The 19,503-nt window shown below is 37.9% G+C and overlaps 3 protein-coding genes across 4 annotated transcripts; all 3 read right to left on the bottom strand.

The window, feature by feature from the left end:
• Positions 1-1,194: 1,194 nt before the first annotated feature.
• Positions 1,195-7,669, bottom strand: LOC132090930 (lupus La protein-like). The gene is made up of 12 exons (XM_059497696.1): positions 7,536-7,669; positions 6,969-7,027; positions 6,782-6,885; positions 6,038-6,212; positions 5,743-5,850; positions 4,187-4,290; positions 3,991-4,062; positions 3,876-3,918; positions 3,655-3,792; positions 3,377-3,569; positions 3,172-3,288; positions 1,195-2,235 (listed from the first exon to the last, which is right to left on the bottom strand). Exons 2-12 carry the CDS (start codon positions 7,023-7,025, stop codon positions 2,141-2,143), a joined length of 1,206 nt encoding a protein of 401 aa, XP_059353679.1. The 5' UTR covers positions 7,026-7,027; positions 7,536-7,669; the 3' UTR covers positions 1,195-2,140.
• Positions 7,670-8,110: 441 nt separating this feature from the next.
• On the bottom strand, positions 8,111-10,377 carry LOC132090931 (pyridoxal phosphate phosphatase PHOSPHO2-like). Its single transcript, XM_059497697.1, has 2 exons — positions 10,225-10,377; positions 8,111-10,099 (listed from the first exon to the last, which is right to left on the bottom strand). Exon 2 carries the CDS (start codon positions 10,088-10,090, stop codon positions 9,365-9,367), a length of 726 nt encoding a protein of 241 aa, XP_059353680.1. The 5' UTR covers positions 10,091-10,099; positions 10,225-10,377; the 3' UTR covers positions 8,111-9,364.
• Positions 10,378-11,003: 626 nt separating this feature from the next.
• On the bottom strand, positions 11,004-19,286 carry LOC132090932 (peptidyl-prolyl cis-trans isomerase G-like). 2 transcript variants are annotated; one of them, XM_059497699.1, is made up of 13 exons: positions 19,145-19,286; positions 17,976-18,040; positions 17,785-17,859; positions 17,508-17,615; positions 17,389-17,433; positions 15,776-15,863; positions 15,477-15,506; positions 15,236-15,375; positions 14,024-14,192; positions 13,510-13,719; positions 13,291-13,372; positions 12,573-12,724; positions 11,004-12,366 (listed from the first exon to the last, which is right to left on the bottom strand). In XM_059497699.1, the coding sequence occupies exons 2-13, from the start codon at positions 18,034-18,036 to the stop codon at positions 11,421-11,423; spliced, it is 2,106 nt and encodes a 701-aa protein (XP_059353682.1). In that variant the 5' UTR covers positions 18,037-18,040; positions 19,145-19,286; the 3' UTR covers positions 11,004-11,420. The 2 variants fall into 2 exon arrangements, with proteins under 2 accessions (XP_059353682.1, XP_059353681.1); XM_059497698.1 differs by having other exon boundaries at positions 14,024-14,183; positions 15,224-15,375.
• Positions 19,287-19,503: the final 217 nt, after the last annotated feature.

The raw sequence follows: 19,503 nt of genomic DNA on the forward strand, positions 1-19,503 counted from the left end.
GTTCATTAAAAGAGCAACATAAAGAGTTGAAATAGCTATGACATTAATTAGAAAGATAGGTATGAATAAATGTGCAAGTAGATGGGTATAGATACATTTATACGTTTTCTTAATTTTGGTATGTTCTTCTTGAGATTTAACTGCATGATTGTAAATAATTGTATACCACTATAGACATTGGATATTACATTATTTTATATTATTTGTGTTTTTGTTGTAAATATAAAGAATACACTGTTGCTATAACAATGATTTGCCAGGGTTGAAATTGAAACATTCATTTTTTATTTTTTTTTATTCAAATAATCTATATAAAATCATTTATCATTAAATACAACATTAATTTAGAATTTATTAAGTTTTTCAAACAGAGACAGATATGTCTCTGCTCTGGCTGTTGCTGCCCTCTCTCTCTCCTCTTCTCTCGCCAATGCTTCTCTCTCCCTCTCCTCTTCCCTCTCTGCCTGTTCTTTTAGAAACTCAAGAAGAGCCTGGCTGTCCCGTCGCCTCTTTCTTGACTGCTGGCTACTCCTGGCTTCCACAGAAGGGGTAGAACCTGGTGTGCTGACTGAGCCACCTGTAGTGGCAGTGGGTTTGATGCAACAACTACGGGCATAGTAACCGAGTGCTGCCCTTGGAGTGCAGCATCCATTGCAGTGTACCACTGCCAGGTGGCAGCAGTCACACTACCGGCCTCTACCCCTTTTCCTGTGGGTGGGTCCCTAAGCTCCTGAAATAAAGCAAAATGCTGTCATGTTCTCACCTCACGTTGTTCCACACTTTTAGACATTTTTTATTTTTGCTCTACACAGAGGAAGATATTCTTAAGAATTTTTGTAACCTAACAGTTTGAGGCACCAAAAAATTACACATGTCAGTGGTGCCCCAGAACTGTTAGGTTACAAATATTCTTCCTTTGTGTAAAGCAAAAAAAAAAAAAAAAAAAGAATAAATAAATAGTGTATACAGGTGTGAAACAACTTAAAATTGTAGGTGAATGGCAGAATGTTCATTTTGGGGTGAACTATTCTTTTTACAGTCTCAGAGTAAACAATGTAAACGGAGTAAACTACATTTTACAAAATAAAATGTAAGGGCCAATGCATCTATGTTAGGTTTCAAATATGACCGGAAAGTCTTTACACACATCTTGGTAAGCCTCTTTCAGTAACAGAAAGTAGAGAAACAGGACTCTTTATTGAATTTTTCATGACTCTTTATTGAATTTCTAAATTTGTGTAATATTTATCTCAACAGATGACAGACAGTAAAAAAAATATGGGAAAAAAATAACAATGAGTGCTTGTTGAAGCCCTTAATGGGTAAATATAAAGCATGGCATCTAAAACTGCACTTTAGATTAAGAGACATGTGTCTGTGATAAAGAAAATATGTATTCAAGTTAAATCTAATTCCTCCTAATGAAAACTCTTCAGATCTACATGCCTCTGTAACCACTTAAAGCAACTTTACAGCAACGTATAAAAGAAACCAGGATAACACACACTTATTCTCTTATGTTACGTTTGTGAAAGCGAAACAGGTTTTCGTTAATGGAAAAAAAAACAATATTGACCAATGCTTATTACTAAAACTTCTGACATTGTCAAAAAAAACAACAACTTAAGTTCTCTTATAGGCCTCAAACAGTTCGATAATAATAATACAGTACTGCATTTAACAAACGCTGTCAGAACAGATAATCAGCTCTTTGATTATCGGTTTAGATTCTGCAGACTGTCAGTGCTCGGGAATGCAATTATAGTCTATATAGAGTATATTGTATATTATAGTACATATAATACACAAAGATGTCTAGAGTTATACAAGCGCTTCCAGCTAACTGCTTAAAATGAATAGATTTTAAAAATGACACATTTATTGAGCTGCAGATGAGATCTTAAATCATACCAGCAATCATAAGCATGTGTTTGGCAAATAAATACACAACATCCAGGCACCCAGTATGTTTGTTCACAGAAGAAAAAAAAAATCCTTTTTCATGGCGAGTTCAGAAAAAAAAAGTGTGGCATAAAGCTTTTTTTTTGCATCTTTTGACAGGAAGTAGTCTGAGAATGCATTTCTAGGTTTCTCGATTTTAGGGAAAATCGTTCCAAAACAAGGCCACAGTTCTTTGCCCTTAAGAACCGTTCTCGCTTTTTGCTTGTTTGGAAGCCGGCTCTTCGTTACCTTGACCATTAGACTCCAGAGGTCTCTTCTTCGGACTGGCTTGTTCTGTTGAAGGAGAAAATGCATCAGATTTCATATGACTAAAGCTAAAAATTCTAAGCAAACTTTATTTACTCCGGCATTTTAATATACTACATGTCTGCGGGTGATGAAACTAATAAAAAGCCTGACTAACCTCCAGTCTAAGCCTCAGGCTCAACAAAATATCATAAATCTTAAAATTAGAAATGCATGTACAAAGGCAGTTTTGTGTCACGGACATAAATTTACTTTGCTGCTATTACAATTTTAAAATATAAAAAAATAGAAAAGGCTATGCAACAAATTCGTAGCTCATAACATTGTTTGGTTTTGATTTGTAGTAGTTTTGTATTAATGAAAACTACGACCACGTCTGACTGTGTCTTAATTATATTATTTAATTCTACTTCTAAATCTTTTAAATGACAAGTATTACCAGGCATAAGTTAAATAAACAAATAAATAAAAATATATGTTTAAAACAAAATCATTATACCCATAATATTATTGTTTTACATTTATATTTAAATTATATTTAAATTACATAAAATATTACTTTTCAAAGTTGTAAACAAAGAAAATATTACGCTGGTCTTTCAACTTCAAAATCTCACATTTAACAACATGATACTTGCTGTTTTTTTGTAACTATATTTCAGATTTTAGATAATTCTCACTATTAACTAGTTTGCATAATACTAGCATATTGGCTGTTTATTAGTACATATAAAGAACATATTAATGCCTTCTTCTAGATGATCATATTTGGATCTTATTCCATACCTACATTCAACAGCTACTAATAAGCAGCCAACTAGGATTTTGAGGCAAAAGCTGTAGTTCAGAGTGAGTATTGGTCCCCAAACTAAAGTGTGTGACAAAATTTACTAGCAATTTCAGAGTGAAAACTGTTTCTACGCCATTTCTTTCAGTGTATGTGACATCAGTGTCCCCTTTTACCTTCATCTCCCTCTTCATCACTTTCAAACTTGGTCTTCTTTCCCTTGAACTGGGTCTGTTCTCTTCCTCCTCGGTCTCTGCGTCCCCCCCTGCCTCTTCCACGACCCCGGTGACCTCCTGCACTCACAGGACACGGCGAAGCATAAGAGCAATGTGTTAAACTCTGAGACACCTGCATGTGTGTTTACTGCGTCCTCTGGATTACCTCTGCCTCCTTTACGTTTGTTCATGGACTCCTGCTGATCCTCGATGATTTTCTTCAGCATCTCCATTTCTGCGTCTCCCTCCAGTACCTCCCACTGAACATCCTGCTCTTTAACCTTTGGGTCTTCTCCTCCGTGAGCCTCTCGGACCTTCTGCAGGGCCTCCTGGGCGTTCGAGTGGAACAGGATGGTGCCCTGAAGGAGATATCAAAGACATCTTTAAGGTGTAACTCATATTGCTAATAAAGAGTGTGAGGGAAGTATTTGGTTCATTCCACACCTCTTTAGCTCCTCTGGTGAAATCAATCCATTTGATCCGAGCATGATCGGAGAAGATCGCGTGGAAGTCCTCTCTCGAGGTCTGACCCAGTTCACCGGAGAACTTCAGCAGACAGCCTTTCTGATCATTCAGGGATTTCTGGGTAGACAGAAGAGCCATTTATTATTAACACGGTCACATCTGAAAACCGGTTTCATTTGCGTTTCTGCATGAAAACTCACCAGCTCTTCTTCTTCGGCTTGTTTCTGCTTGTCCTCCTTTTCACTGAAATGCACATTTACCAATTATAACTTCACTCATCTCACTTTTTTGCAGAAAACGGCTGTTGTGCATTACCTTTTTGCTTTGGCTTTTGCTTCCACACGATTCTGCTTCCTCTCGGCCATCTTTTTAGTAAAATAGTCATCTCTACAGACAGATGTCAAAGGTTAACAACTCTCACACCAGAACATTCAAAGCCATTCAGATACTAAGAAATCAACATGAAATGCTCAGAGACAAATGAGGAAATAAAACCTGCAGAAGCACCTACTTCATCATGATGATCATCTCGTTCCCTTTGTACTCTTTGACATCAGCGCGCTCCACAAAAGCCTTGGCGGCTTCTTCAGACTCTAAAACCGCAAAGATCGATCCCTGCAGACAATAACAGCAACGTAAACAGAAAAACTGAGGTAGATACAAATTGTCTCGTTTAACTCCCAGTAAAATAGTTTTACAATGCTAAGTACAGTTTAGGCATTGTAATCTTGTTGGTGTAGTCAAAAACGGTTAAGTTTTTCCCTTGAGTTTTTCACGTATACACGATAACATTTTCAAAAGATTCACATTTAAACATTCGCAAAAACGCTGTATTACATATGCCAGGCCAGTAGTTGGCGCTCTCACCTTGTTACTAAACAGTACTTGAAGGGAAGTTATATGTTGTTTATGAAGTGTCTCCGCTATTGGTTGTAATATCGGTAAAGTAAATGAAAGTGAAAGTGACGTGACATTCAGCCAAGTATGGTGACCCATACTCAGAATTCATGCTCTGCATTTAACCCATCCGAAGTGCACACACACAGAGCAGTGCACGCACACACACACTGTGAACACACACCCGGAACAGTGGGCAGCCATTTATGCTGCGGCGCCCGGGGAGCAGTTGGGGGTTCAATGCCTTGCTCAAGGGCACCAAAGTCGTGGTATTGAAGGTGGAGAGAGAACTGTACATGCACTCCCCCCACCTACAATTCCTGCCGGCCCGGGACTCGAACCCACAACCTTTCGATTGGGAGTCCGACTCTCTAACCATTAGGCCACGACTTCCCCGTCGTGGCCTAAAAATCTACACTTTGCTGTAACAAACTTTTGAGCAGCAACAACGGTAACGTACTCTGCCATTGTTGTGTATGTTTGTTCGCACTTGCCTTTAAAATCGACACGTACTGCCCACGTCTAAATATGTAACATTTACTACGCACGCGCATGACGTTACCATTTTAAAAGATTCACATTTTGGGCGTTTACACGGAAATGATAACTGTGCCGTTTTCATAAAACTTTACTTTGCAACTTGTGTTCAAAAATATGCATTTTCTGTGTAAACGAACAGGCAAAACAGATAAAAAGTTTCCTGTTTTCGGCTGAAACGTTGACATGTTTTGATTGACTGTCTAAAACAAAGCTGAAACAAAAGTATTATACAAAATGCCAACTTAAAATGCTGCCTTGGCATTTAACTAAAATAAAACAAGCTTGACATACACTTAAACTGAACGCACAAGCAATTTTTTCTTATTAATTGTGAAATTTACTAGCAAAGAAACAGCAACACATTGATATAAATGTGAAATTTTGAAGTCTGAATTTCAAGCATTTTCTTGTAAAATGTATTCTAAATATGTTTTATTAATGTTTTGTTAATTTTTTTAAAGTGTATTAAAATTACTAAAACTAAAAAAGTAAATCTAAATAGAAATCTTTAAATAATTAATTGAAACATTCAAAATATTAATACCATAAGAGTATATAGATAATAACACTGGTCTGACCACTGAAGTCGTAAAAAATTCTTCCTGAGATACTTCACATTAAAAGCCTTACTTTGAAAGTCTTCTGTGCTCCTTTCCTCAAGTAGATGTTCTCAACTCTCCCTTTATCTGCAAACCACTCTTTAATTTCATCCAGCGTGGTTTCAAGAGGAAAACCTTTCTGTTGAATTGAAACATTCATATCAGTCAACCAACAGACACATGTGGCTTGACAAAAGAGGAAAACAACAGGACGCAGTAATACAAACAGGACAAGATGACCTGTTAAAAACCGTATTATATGCTGTTGGTTTTAGAGCAAAGGTAATGCGAAGAGGAACTTGATGTCATTGTTCCCATTCGCTCACCATGTAGATGGATTTGTGTTTGAGCGCGTCCCTGTATTCCTCATTGTCCTCTGGGAGAGGTTTGTTGGGATTTCGTCTTATTTTGGTTTTGTCCTCGCTGATCTCCAACAGACCCGTTTTAGATTTTTGCAGCGACTCCACAATAACAGCAGCGTCTGACGTGAGACTCTTCAGTCTGTGAGGACGAACACAAAATGAGAGACAAACACAACAGCAGCAAGAACCCTGGGCCATTAGATTAACAAGCTACATAGACTGACTATGAGTGATTTTTTTTTTTTTTTTTAAGGAATATTTCTAAGCAGCAGCTCTCTTTTCATGCAACAACAGTTTGTGGTGACCTCAGGAAATGAAAAGCATTCTTCAGGGTTTCTGCAGGTTTTGTGAAAGCTATTAATTCAGAAAGCAAACACGTTTTTTTACCTATCGACATTTTCTTTAGTTCTTGTTTGAAGCACTTAATTTAGTATCATTTCTTCAAAATGCATCTTTAACTAAGCGTATCTTGATTTAAGGATGTTTTATGTATTTGTATTGTAGAACAAAACAAAAATACTGAGAATTTTTTGCAGCGAGTGCAACATTTAATGCCGTTACTTTACAAAACTATGACTTTCTATTCAAATGTACAACCTTTTCATGGACTTCATGTGTGTAACCGTGAGTTAAGACATTTAAGGACCCCGGAAACCCAGTTTCTATTTTCCAATTTCCAGAAACATGATGCATCTCTCTCGTATGTACCTGTTAAACTTCAGCATCGTCTCCAGAGGGACCCAGCCATCATCTAACTGCAGCTGCTCCTTCAGAAACTTGTCTCGAGGGAGATTATGGTCCCCAAAGTAGTACTGAACACACAGAAACATCACATTCGTGTCATTCAAGGCTTTGAAGGAGAAAATGAACCTAATTATGAGGCTCATCGTCTCACCTCAATCTGCTCTGCCACCTTCTTCTCCAGAGGAGACATTTTCTGATCGTCTGCCATCTCTGCTGGGACGAGAAGTAACAGAAACAGATGGTGTTTTCCATTTTGCAAAAGTGCAAGAAGTCTGTAAACTTTTAAACTGTTTCTATTCGATTGGCATCACAAGCCTGTATTAGCAGCATAATAATTTAGGTAAAAGATTGTGATGAGAAATGTGTGTGGTCTCCAGACAGCCGCGTGACTAGACAAATGTGTTATCCTCAAAACACGTGTGTGTTACGTTACAGCAAAACTGCATGCAGCTTGTTTTATATCGAGTGCTGGCTGTTGAAGTGAATATATCCAGTGTTTAATATAATTAAAATAACCTGTCTTTAGGATATAAATGCAGTCAATATATGTAATGTTTATAAATCATGTAACGTTGCTCCACGCGCTCCACGTTACAGAATGACACTGAACAAACATCAAGCGCCCGATCTGACTTTGCTGTTTTCCTCTCCGTTCTGAAGCATAGCGACACTGTAAACATTAGAAAAACAATCAACGTTGAAAAATCCTGATACTCACTTAGCTTGCGTTTTGAATCTGAACTAAATCAAACGCCACACGAATTGCTACCCGAACGTGTCGCGTCGTGTTGTAATGACGTCACCCACAGTCCGGGTGAAGGATCATGGGAAAGTGAGTTCAACTCGGAATCCCCTTATTTCTTGAAAGTTTCATTTTTTTTAACATAAACATCGAACAGCTCTTTTAAAATCATGTTGTTTTGAATCGTTTTTAAATAATTTCATTAGTTTGATTGTGCATTACCATTTATTTATTTTTGTACCATGCACCGCTTTGCTAAAACACAGGCAATTTATTAATAGCCTACATTTTAAAAGGTAATATAAGTCATATTCAATAAAACAATATTCCAGCGTTCTCTAACTGAAAACGCCTGAATATTGTTTTATTGAATATTACAAGAAGCCGTCTGTACAAGAAAACACATCATATAATTACTAATGGTTTTAAAGGTTTGTGCAGCCAGGTCCTGTTCCCTAATAACATTATCGTCTGAAAAGTGCTGCTATCTAAGCTTAGTTTAGCCTCCATTCAGATACAATCATTTATTCAAAGAAACAAAGACACAAACATTAGACTGGGTAATATTTATTCATTTATAATCAGACACTAAACATGTGAATGGCCTGTGTGGCACAAGCACAAATGACACTAGATTTGTTGTAAACACTAACAGGAACAAGGTCTCAGTGTAGGAGAATATGACGATGCTCTGGTCATATTAACAAACTTTTCTGCCATGCAAACTTTGTTTATTTATAAGCCAATACTAGAGTCCCTGTTCATCTCTGCTTTGAATACAACACTTTGAATCAAGAATCCGGCTGCATTTACAATATACGCATGTAAAATTCAAGCTCACTCAGGAACAAACATTCACAACACTGTTTATCTAAAGTCAAGAGCGACACGTCTGACCCCAAAATGCTGTTATCAGGACTCAGCACGAGTGTCTATGACCCAGCTGGCTTTCCAAACATGACTGAAACATACAACAGGATCCAAAAGTCTGACACCACATTGAAAATCCACACTGAAAAGAAGTGTTTCATTAATAATAACAACATTATTTAATCAAATTATTAGATTTATTTGTAATACATAAATCAACTTAAAAAACAGAAATAAAATATAATCAAAGAAAATTAGTAAGATAAGCCTAAAATAAGGGGTCTGGTGTATTTATAGGAATATGGTACTGACATGCAGATAGGGTTTTCTAGTAATAATAAAAATAAGGTTGGTTTTATATCTTCTGCACTGAAATATTAAACTATTTTCAATTCATAGCAGTAGCAAACTGCAGTGTTAAAGATTAAGGTCACAGTCGTGCTGCTTTACGTTTTTACAACATGACAATAATGGCATTCATTGGGATAGGATTTATAGATAGGATTTTCATCGTGCAGATTTTAAAATAAATACTTTGCCAGCATGTTAAAACTTTTACATTTGTTCATTGTAATACTCTGCAGCAAACCTCAGTGGATTAAATATCAAGCACCTCAAACTGTTAAATTATTGTTACATAAATTCAGCCAGTGAGCTTATTTATTATTTAAATCTCAAAAAGATCTGTCAAAACAATTATATGTAAAACTGCGAAAAACATTACATTTTAAAATGTTCAATGAAACCAAAACATAAACTTAATTCTAAAATATATTACACCATGCCCAAATAAGTTTATCAAGTAGATTAAAGGGGAAATGAGCTATAATAGGATGCCCATTCATGCACATGATGCATTTAGTGCAGATTTACCATGTGATTATTCTATTAGTTAAGTGAGTCTAGTTCGTCACAATATTGCATATACTACTATATTACTCAATAAGAGCTGTTAATTCCTTGAGGATTTCATTGCCACTAGCCCAGGGCATGATTTTCGCATGCAGTGCTTCTGAACCCTCCGAAATGGTTTTGCACAACAGTTTCTCAAGGGTGAATCCTTTCCTAGGCATTGCAATATCTCCTTCTTTCAATTCTCGAACGGGGCAAAAGTCGTTTCCTCCATCTCCTATATAGCAAATCCTCTCGTAATGCACACCAGCCTTAGCCTGCTTCTCTCTGAAATCATGCAGCACCCTGCTCTTGCACAGGTTTACGGGACATTGCTGGCAGTCATGCGCGTGAAAGCAGCGCACGCTCATGTAGCCGCGCGCATCGATGCTGGCAGGGTTGGTGAAGACGTCATCCACAGCAGACTTCAACCCTGATGCATGCAAAACCCAGTCTATGAACATGCTGTTGGAATCGGAGATTATGATGCAGTCGATGTCCTTCTTGTTGTCAGATATGAAGGTCAGGAGCTCGATCATGCCGTCGGTGAACGGGATGCTCTCCATCACCGCGCGCATGTGCTCCGGCCGGACCGACTGGTCACCGATGTAGGTCAAGACTCGAGCCATGTACTCGGTCCAGCGGCCTCTCTGGTAGGACTTCTTCAGCCAGTCCGGTAACGTCTGCTCAGGAGCGGAGCGGATCACCCATGTGTCGCTGTTGTCATCCACTATAGTGTAATCGAAGTCGAACACTACTAAGGTCTTCATGATTCTGTGCTGGAAATGAGACAAAAACACGGTATTGATATAATGAGCGAGAAAAAAAAAGTTCAGTATTCAATATATCAGTCTGTGAAAGTTAAATAACGAGATGCACGAAATCAAACCAAACATATACTGACCTGAAGCGGCAGTCTGAGTGAATTATTCAATTTCGTTTGCGATTCTGAGACTCAGACTGACACTCGCTTACAACACAAAGCGTGATTAGTCACTGCCAGTTCCCCGCGTGCGAGGACTCGTCTCTGATTGGCTGCCGCTCACGTCACTCAAACGTCTTGGTAGGCCCCGATTGGTCACTAGAATCGAACTTGAGTTTCTGTTTCAAAGTGAATCAGCGTATTTTGAATGAGAATGGAATTTTCTTAAAATATAGATACTGTTAGTAAATATTTTAGAATAGTAGTAATAAAGGTATGAAATAACGCACAAACAGGTGCCAGTTCAATTTATGCCTAAAACACTGATTTCAAGCTTGAATATAGTAATAAAAAAACCATGTGGTACCTTAAAGTGAAAGTCGTGACATTTCCCAAGTATGGTGCCCCATATTCAGAATTGGTGCTCTGCATTTAACCCATCCAAGTGCACACACAATTGGTGGGTTTTGGTAAAATGTAAGCCAAAACCATCACAATTTAAAGAATCAAAGACTTAAATAAATAAATGCACACAGTTTAATACAGAAGTTTCACAATTTGAGTTGAATTGCTAAAATAAATTAACTTTTCCACATTCTAATTTGAGATACACCTGTAGATACAAAACAAAAATAAAATTCATATTTTTATATAAATTGACTACAGATAAATGAAAGAAGAAAAAAAAACTACCAATACATTCTGCAATCTTAAAGAAAAATAGAAAGAGACTTCAATAAACAGGACCACTGAAAGTCAAGTTCAGGTTGAGCATCAATTTTTATTTGTCAAATTCAACAGAACCTAACATTGTCGTCTCCTTACAAACATTAAGCCCTTACAAAACTCCAATGTATGCAAACATGTCCCCAACAAACCCATTTTAAAAAACACAGCTCAGATTGGACAGAAAAATCAATTACGCAACCATTTCCACTAAACGTTTATGTCAAGATATGGGCAAGAAAATTAAAATAAATGTCAGATAAAAGCAGGACAAATATAACCGAAAAAAATCAGGACATTGTGATCCGTATCAAGTCATTAAAAAAATATTCCAGGCGTTCAGGAGAGGGGCATGTCTGTTACACACGATGACTAAAATGTCTCTTTGTATCCAACGTTAGTAAGTCACTGATGGGGAAACCGAAAACAAATGGAGTGCTACATGCAGCCTCTCAGTCACTGGAAGAGGAATCCTTTTTCTTCACATCTTTGCTTGGACTTTTAGATTTGTCCTTCACTCTCTCTTTAGATTTCGGACTCTCGCTCCTTTTTCTTTTCTTCTGTTTCTCAGCATCGCTCTCTGAATTGCTGCTTCCACTGTCACTCTTTTCTTTCTGCTTCCTGCCGCTCTGTCGATCATCTCGCTCTCGGCTTCTCTGTCTCTGGGAGGATCGTTCTTTGGAGCTCCTGTCTCGTCCTCTGCTCTCTTTGCTCTTTGACTCGTCTGCACTCTTCCTCTTGTTTCGGTCTTCTGTGTCTCTCCCGCGGTCTCGTCGGTCTCGCTCTCTGCTTCTCGACTGGCGAGATGATCTTCGGTCTCGACTGCTGCTGTGGCGTCGGTCACGTCCTCGGTCGCGTGACTGGCCACGCTTGTCACGGCCTCTGGACCTCCGTGACCCGTCCCGACCCTTCTCTCTGCTTCTAGATCGGTCACGTCGCTGCTCTCCATTCTTCTTCTTTTCCACCTCTTTTGACTTTTCCTTGTCATTCCCTTCTGAATGTTGTTTGCTACTTTCTTTGCTTCGGTCTCTTTGCTCGCCCTCCTTGTCATGCTCTTTGGCATCTTTCTCTTTCCTGTCTTTGCTGCTTGAGCATCCCTGCTTGTCATCCGCTTTACTGTGCTTTTCCTTTTCTCTCTTCTTTTCTTTGCTCTTGCTCCGGCTGCGAGCTTTTTTCTTTTCCGCATCAGCATCGCTCTTTTTCCGTGCATCCCTATCTCTGCTTTTGGAGCGATGTTTGTCCCTCTTCCTGTCTCTTCCTCTGGAAGGACTGCGTGACTTGTCCCGCTTTGAATCTCTCTTTTCTCGTTCAGAGATCTTTTTTGCTGCTTCTTGTCCTGCAGCTTTGTTCTCGCTGGCTGGCTCAGTGGCTTCAGCCTTTTCCTCTGACATATCTCCTCTGGAAGAGAGAAAAAAAAAAAAAAACCACAACAGATTTTTTATTTATTATATATATATATATATATATATATATATATATATATATATATTTTTTTTTTTTTTACAAATTATATAAAATAGATAACTCTTGAGTGAACAAGTTTGTGAACACATTGCATGAATCCTGGATGCAACATTTGTGTGCACTCTAAAAATTGCACATACTTGTCCCCTTTGATCCATCGATCCTGGGTGGCGGATGTGTTGGCTTTAGCTTTATGTGTCCTTTGCATTTCCTGCCTCCAGTGTGGAGGCGTCTCACTGCGACGAAACCGATCCCATGACCGCGAGCGAGATCTAGATGGGGTCCGGTAGCGCTAAGGAAAAATAAATAAAAATCATAATAACGAGCTATCATTTTATTCACTAAAATCAAAAAGATGTTTAACAAAACATAGATCGTTTAAAAGTTTGGGATCAGTTCTTTTATTATTATTTTATTTTTTTTCAGCAAGGATGTGTGAAATTGACCAGAAGTAACACTTAAGAAATGTATTATATATATATTTTTTATTCTATTTATAGACTAATGCTATTCTTTTGAACTTCATGGTGCATTATGGTTTCCATAAAAAAAAAAAAACGTTTCTTTTTTTTTTTTAGAAGAAATGTTTCTTGAGCAGTAAATCAGCATATTAGAATGATTTCTGAAGGATCATGTGACACTCAAGACTGGAGTAATGATGCTGAAAATTCAGCTTTGATCACATGTATTAAAATATAAAAAAATTGTTAAATTCTTAAAGTTTTTTTAACTGCATTTTTGATCAAATAAATAAATAATAAGAGACGTCTTTCCTAAATCTTACCGAGCCCAAACGGTTTAAGTGTATTCACATTTAACTCACGATCTGGCTTTCAAAGCAAATATTTATTCTCTCACCCTCGGTCCTCTTCCTTTAATTCTGCGCCCTGACCTGGTCATCACCAGTCTCGTGCGGTTTGGCCGGGAGTTCCCCATGGGTCTGGAATATAATTTACAAGTCATGGCCGTGGAGAGCAAAATATAACAATCTTACAACATAGGCATTTCATCCATGTCTGTACAACAAAGCATCCTCCACAACATTACTGAATGAAATATCAACATATCACATTCTACCTGTCCCTTTCCCTCTCTCTCTCTCCCCCCCGGTCTCTTTCTCTTTGTCGGTCTTTTCCAGAGTCCTCCTTTTGCTTTTCTTTCCCCTGCTCCTCTTCTTTGGCCTTCTGGGGGCTTCGCCTCAATAGGAAGAGGTTTTCAGGAATAGCTGGCACTTCCTCTGGGCGGATGGTCGACACGGGTTGGGGATCAGCCTCTTCCTCATCAGACCTACATAATAAGACATGTTGAAATTCTTACTCTTCTGAAGAATGACTACTTTAAAAATCACTTTCAGCAAGAATGAACACGGTTCGTACAAAAAAAAAAGTCTGGCTGGTAAAATTATTTCAGATATTGTTATATGTTATGAATTTAAAGAGTGCTTATTATGTCTGTGATAATCTTGGTACTCTGTTGAGCTTTTAGTAATGATGTGCTCAAAACAGGGAAAGTAAATACTTCACATTTTGAAGCATTTTATATTAGGGTTGTTGTAGGGTGAAAGACTCCCATCATAAAAAGGCAACTGCACCCTTTCTTGTCTTTCTTCTTGGGTTTCTGTTCTTTCTTTTTCTTAAGTTCCTTCTTATTTTTCTTCCGTTGTTTCTTCTCCTTCTCTGATTCCTCTGACTTGGAGGAGCTGTCTGAGGAAGAGTCGTCGTCACTCTCGCTGGATGACTGATGCTTCTTTTCTTTCTTTGCTGGATGACAGAAGTTGAAGCAATACTTTAGAATACAGTATAACAATTTGACTGGAAAAAATGCATCAGTAGGATTAAACCAAGATTGTAGTCTCAAAGTGTGATCTCGTTGAGATGTTATTTTTGCATTGCCAATTTTAATTTATTTTTAATTTAGAGACTTTACAGGAACATTCCGCACAAACGATTAAAAAGATAGTAGTGAATAAGACAAGTAATCATAGTGACCATTAAATACTGACATTCATAACATTGGACAGTTCACAATTGATGTGCATTGATTGTACTCGCCTATTAAATAAGTTATTTAGTCAATTCTTAACTGACAGTGGCTCTGAATGCTTGTGTGTAGAAGTCACCACAAAATGAATGAGATTGAAGAACCCTGACTAGATCTTAAACTTTTGCTTTATCCCATTTTTTTATTATAATAAAAAAAGCATGTGTATACATATTCATTATTTTAATTTACATAATTTGTTAAATTGTCAAAGTTTAAGGCGTTTAATTATGCTTTTTGATTAATACTTTTATTAAAATCCAAAAAATGTATAAAAAATAAAAATAAAAATGAATTAGGAAAAAAAAAAAACTGCCTACTTAGGCCAGAAGCATATTTATACACAAGTACACAAAAATATACCATATTTTTCGGACTAAGTCGCACCTAAGTATAAGTCGCATCAGTCCAAAAATACATCATGAGGAAAAAAACATATATAAGTCGCATTTATTTAGAACCAAGAAAAAACATTGCACTATGCTGCCAGAGATGCTGCTCAGTGCTCCTGTAGTCTACACTGAGCAGCATATAGCGCCCTCTCGTGGCTGAAGACGGTAATGTTTTCTCTTGGTTCATGTCAAATTCATTTTGATAAATAAGAGGCACCTGACTATAAGTCGCAGGACCAGCCAAACTATGAAAAAAAAGTGCGACTTATAGTCTGGAAAATACAGTAAGCTAAAACAAACAACATAGAACATCTAAACATTTCTAGGCTTAAAGAAGAAAGGCTTATGAGAAAAGAAACCTGCAATATCACCTTTAGATTTTGGAACAAGTTCCCCACAGTTGAGCACTTTGACCTCAGAGTAAGGTCGGCTGTTGGCATCCGTCTTCTGACTCTCGATCATCTGGATCACCTCCTGGCCGGAGATCACCTGACCAAACACCACATGAAGTCTGTGGAACAAAGCAACAAAACCTTTTCAACACTCCATAAGATATGTTACCTAGCAGTTTGTTTATCAAATACGGAGTAACACGTTGTGCTGCACACTTACCCGTCCAAGTGAGGAGTTGGTTTTGTAGTTCTATGGTCAGGGACACAAAACAGTGAGGCAGAATGTAAATATAAATCTAACAAACACAAAAACAGTGATTAATGCACACCATAAAATGATCTGAGACATTATCATTTGCAGTACATATCTAGCTCAAGACCAAACCAATGCACTGAGGAGGACATATACATCTATTCTACATCGAGGCTGTGAAAAAGAAAATGATAGTCACAGATCATCGTCCATTTTCAATCAAAGAGGCCGGTGCTATCCATTAGAAGCGAGTATGCTGGACTCACATAAAGAACTGTGAGCCGTTGGTGTCTTTCCCTCGGTTTGCCATCGACAGCAGGAACTCCTTGGTATGTTTCATTGTGAAGCTCTCATCTAGATACAGGAAATGTCAGAATATTGAAATCACTGTTGAACTTGATAAATAAAATTACTAAAAAGTGCTTGAATACACCTAAAATAAAATATTTAAAAGAACCTACACTGAAAAAGTTAAATTAGATATCCTGCTAAGGAAAGGTTGGGTGATGGTCATTTTTCAAATCGTCATATCATCACCGATGATACACGATATTAACGTGCATGTGTGGAGGAAGAGAGAGACTCTTTGTTCTTGTCATAGCATAACTATTTGGCATTTTAAACTGCGCAGGATAGGTACATAGGTAATGTTTTCTCTTGGTTCTTGGTCCTAAATAAATGCAACTTATAGTCCAGTGCAACTTATATAGGTGTTTTTCCTTGTCATGACGTATTTTTGGACAGATGCGACTTATACTTAGGTGCAACTTATAGTCCGAAAAATATGGTATTCAAAACAGTTAAGTTCATATATTTGGAGTATATAATAGGGAGTAAAGTTGAATTGAACTGAAACATCAGTCATACATCGCTCCGGACCGCGCACCTCATGAAGAGCTTGACGCACCGCCACAGAAACAAGAATGAGATGCGGTCTGACATAACTGTGGCATTAAACTCAGTTAGTGAGGGCTTGTTTAAAATACTACACATATCCTGTTCAGATTACTTGTTAAAGTGCAATGAAATGCCTTCTATCTGCAGACGATGTATGTCTGTTTGTGTATGGAGACTTCGTATTGGCCAAAACTATGTATTTTGCATGCATCACATTATAGTGCGGAGTGCCCTTTAAGAGACTAATCACTTAACTTATAATGCACACATAAGGAAGTCGTGGCCTTATGGTTAGAGAGTCGGACTCGCAATCGAAGGGTTGTGTGTTCGAGTCTGGGGCCGGCAGGAATTGTGGGTGGGGGGAGTGCATGTACAGTGCTCTCTCCACCCTCAATACCACGACTTAGGTGTCCTTGAGCAAGGCATCGAACCCCCAACAGCTCCCCGGGCGCCGCAGCATAAATGGCTGCCCACTGCAGAATCACTATGGATGAGAAGTTCGCTCTGCCGCCTTATAATTTTTTCTTTACTTTATTTGTAATACCAAGAAAGTTAATCTCTCATGTTTGAGAAGAGCGCGTTGCCGCACACCAGCCATAAAATGTGTGGGACACCAACTCCTCGTTTTCGATCTCTTTTATTTCATTGATTTAAGAAGTTATCCGAGTCAAAGCGGTACAACTTCACCGACTACAGGCTCTAATCCTCTTTTGCGTGTGCGCACGTGTGTGTGTGAGAAATGCAGTGCTGAAGTGAAATAGCTAGGCAGTTTGATAGCCGAATTATAATAGGCCGCCTAATAAAAATAAGTTATTATTATTATTATTTAAAACATTAACAGGAGAATGAGCCTAATATCGTCGACTATCGACAGAGACATCTACTATCATCTATCGGCACAACCCTAATATATATATATATATAAACCTGCAATATTTTATTAATTTGCACATGATTCTTAAGTGGAAAAAAGCCCACTCACCTTCAAAGAAACCTCCGTATATAGATTCCCCACCTCTACCATTTCCTGTTAAGTCAAACATTTGTCAAATAACATCACACATATGATGTACATGATAAAAAAAAAAAAAACAGCAGTACCTTCACTGAAGTCCCCTCCTTGTATCATAAAGTCCTTCACTATCCTGTGGAACAGACTTCCTTTGTAGTGCAAGGGTTTCTGGGTAGTCTTACCAATTCCTTTCTCACCTGAAGACAGAGGACGAAAAAAAAAAAAACACAAAGCAATGCATAAACAGACCGGGAAGACGATGTAAAATCTCTCACACCGACAGTAAATTTACTGCATCTTAATACGGCATCTCTGCATAATATTTAATAGTGCACATTGCATCTCTCTCTCTATATGTATAAATACCTGTGCAAAGGCAGCGGAAGTTTTCACATGTCTTGGGACACGCATCCGAGAAAAGCTCAATGACCACTCGGCCCGCTGCAGCAAGGAAAACCGGAGGGAGAAAAATATTATACAGGGAAATACATCCCACACTTTCAAGAAGGAAAAAGTTTCCCATTGAGGTCCTGAAGAGCAGCTGTGCAGAGTCTCACCTGGAACATTACTGATGCCAATGTCAAAGAAGCAGCGAGGACGCTGCGCCTTCACCCCCATCACACTGCAGACACAAACACAACACACACTATTACAGACACACACCTGAGCTGCATTCTAAATGCTGTTGATGTATGACGCTGCTGACATGTTATTTTAGTTATTGGCGTACCAGAAAACACATCAGCAGCGTCATGAACACGCTCTCAACAGACCCGGAAGAGAAGACAACGCTGAATAAAATCTTCATTTTTTTTATTTTTGGACCAAAATGTATTTTCGATGCTTCAACAAATTCTAACTGGCCCTCTGATGTCACATGGACTACTTTGATGATGTTTTTCTTACCTTTCTGGACATGGACAGTAGACCGTACACACAGCTTCAATGGAGGGACTGAGAGCTCTCGGACTAAATCCAAAATATCTTAAACTGTGTTCTGAAGATGAACGGAGGTCTTACAGGTTTGGAACGACATTAGGGTAAGTTATTAATGACATAATTTTCATTTTTGGGTGAACTTACCCCTTAAAATACCATCAAAATTTATTTCACTAGTGTACCAACACTATTACACCAACTAATAACGATAACAACTAATAACAACAGACTCCATGACGGGCAAAACCTTTTGCGTTTGTTCAGAATTATAACTTGAACATGTTTTTTGACATTTTGTAAACTTCACCACATAAGAGTATAGCATTTCATATTTCATATGCAGCAAGTCCTCTTCCTTCATGTCAATAGTTGTTCATCCCATTTTATTAGCATGCTCTAATTAAGCATCAAAGTCAGAGTACATTTGAGATTATAAATAACTTCAGAATAAAACGACATTAAAATGATGTTTGTGTTCTGTGTCTCACTGCACTCAGTTTGTGCTTAAACACGTCAAATCAACAACAGCAGCAGCAGGACGCTTTGAGAATCCCAATATGTTTAAACTATATATTTCTCGAATTAGCTTTAGAGGACCGGGCAGTTAGTTATATTTACTCATAAAGCACTAAAAGCGCGACGTTTTTAATGATTGAATGACTAGCATGCTAACGTACATGTGTCCATGAGTGAGTATATTGAGATCTCCATCTCGTTTTTCTCTTTGTACAAGTCCTACTGAACGTTTTTATATATATATATATCTATGTTAGGAAGTATAACTTACATGTTTGATCCAAGTTAAACAAATGCTACCAAAATGAACAAAAACATTAATAACATTGACTTTCGTTCTCGTGTCCTCAGCGCGCAGGTCTGTAAAGATGGCGCAGTGGAGACCAGCGGTGCATTCTGGGTAAAAACATAAACCGCCTGAACTACTTCTTCTTTGGCGTTTTATGGCGATTGGCAAACCAAGCTTTAAGTGCATTTACCGCCACCTACTAGACGTTAAAGAACCGCCTGAACTAGAGACCACGAGCGCTTAAAACATATAAAAATCAAATAGGATTTAGACAGATTTTCGTTTCATTTGAGTATCATTAAATGTAAACACATTTATCTTAATTTTTTTAAATAATTTTC

Source organism: Carassius carassius, chromosome 17 (genome assembly GCF_963082965.1).
Source record: "Carassius carassius chromosome 17, fCarCar2.1, whole genome shotgun sequence".
NCBI lineage: Eukaryota > Metazoa > Chordata > Actinopteri > Cypriniformes > Cyprinidae > Carassius > Carassius carassius.